Source organism: Acanthisitta chloris, unplaced genomic scaffold, assembly GCF_000695815.1.
Source record: "Acanthisitta chloris isolate BGI_N310 unplaced genomic scaffold, ASM69581v1 scaffold14381, whole genome shotgun sequence".
Lineage (NCBI taxonomy): Eukaryota > Metazoa > Chordata > Aves > Passeriformes > Acanthisittidae > Acanthisitta > Acanthisitta chloris.
The window spans coordinates 3,902-5,510 of record NW_008656602.1 but is presented as its reverse complement, the minus strand read 5'-3'; the positions used below and the strand labels follow the sequence as shown (position 1 = coordinate 5,510).

At 42.4% G+C, this 1,609-nt stretch overlaps 1 protein-coding gene across 3 annotated transcripts in view; it reads right to left on the bottom strand.

The window, feature by feature from the left end:
• WDR47 (WD repeat domain 47) overlaps positions 1-528 on the bottom strand; it is a 15,777-nt gene extending 15,249 nt beyond the window's left edge. For all 3 annotated transcript variants that reach the window (XM_009084403.1, XM_009084404.1, XM_009084405.1), the window contains exon 1: positions 371-528. In XM_009084403.1, coding sequence (XP_009082651.1) covers positions 371-528 — 158 coding nt within the window. The remainder of the gene's footprint in view (positions 1-370) is intronic.
• Between the last annotated feature and the right edge of the window lie 1,081 nt (positions 529-1,609).

Genomic DNA, 1,609 nt, shown 5'->3' with positions numbered 1-1,609 from the left:
TTCCTGCTTATGATCTTTCCTCAGCTTACCCTGCACTGACACTGCCACTAGTTAAGACTCCTTCCCACTCAAATTCGCTGGTGTGCCAGAATAAAATGAATCAACAAGCAAACAACAACAACAACAAACTCTTGCTCAACCTATGCTGATGATGCCTAGTCAGTTAATCTAAGTGGCTCAGAGAAGGATGTCACTAACTTCAGAGCTGGAACACATTGCAGGGCTGGAACACAGAATGGGATCAGGAAGAGGTAGATGAAGGCACAGGATAAGATCTCCTGTTTAGTGGCACGGGGCTGCACACAGAGCCACAGTCCAACTCTGTGTTTTCATACATGTGGTATTTAAGCAACAGAAAAAGGAGTCCTACCTTAGAAAGAGCATGTCATCTGAAAACAAGCCATTAATGACCCCACTTTCTTTCTCAAGTGCCAGCATGCTGATATGAAGTTTCCTTGAGTTCAGAAAATCTAGTATTAGTTTAATTATTTCAGCCTCTTTAACGTTCACTGTTTCTTCAGCCGTCATGATGGCAGTCTAAAAGGAAAGAAAGAGTTTTAGTTATGATCAATACCTTATTTTATGCTTGGTTAACAGATGTTGGCACCAGCAAAACCAAAAATACAGGTTTATGGGTCAGAATGTAGCAGTGCTACAAAACTGAATGACAAGATCAGCAGACTGATTTTAAGAGGATGACTGTGAAGCTATAATTAAGACCTAACAATACATCTGCAACTTCTTTATTTCTGTCCTATGCATATATAGGGGCCCAGATAACAAATCCACCAAGAAATCAATCCTCCTGCAGTGTGAAAATACTGTGCTTACCAAGCCACCAATATGTAAAATCTTCCTTTCTGAAATGCAAACAGTGAAGTTCAAAGAGCATGAAAGAGTCAATTATTAAGTCATTATCTAGAGATCTCACATATGAACTTTCATACTTCTAACACATACAAAAAGCACAGTGCACTAAAAATGCTGTCTCTTCCTACCCCATTTCTGAAGTAGTATATGACAACTAAGCCAGGGGTTTTCACTCATCCTTCCTAAGGACACCTATTTCTGTCTACACCCTTTAAGGAGCACCTAAAGCTGCAAACCCAAGACAGCCCAACACAGCCTGCCACTGGCTGCCATGCTCCCATTCACCCACCTACCTACAGCTGTGTGTTCCTGGCCCTTCCTTAGCCCTTCTCACTTCTGTCATAGTGTTACCTTTTCCACCAACTCACATCGAGTGGCTCAGAGGTCTAATGAGCTGTCCAGCAGAAAGGAAAAGCAGGAAGATATAGCTGGGGCCCTGGCAGCTAGCAGTCAGCTTGTTTAGAGGTCCCAAGGATACAAGGTCCAAGCTCCTTTGCCACACAATTCCTCCAAGGGTATGAGAGTTGTAGCATGCTTGTTTAGAGGTCCCAAGGATACAAGGTGCAAGCTCCTTTGCCACACAATTCCTACAAGGGTATGAGAGTTGTAGCATGTACTCCTCTTAGGAAACTTATATTCTGCTTCTGGCTAAGTCTTGCCTGGTTCCTTAAGTCTGACTTAAAATAGAAGCTGCTGAACTTTGTTTTTCAAGCCTGAAAAAGACTTTACAGTTCTAGCT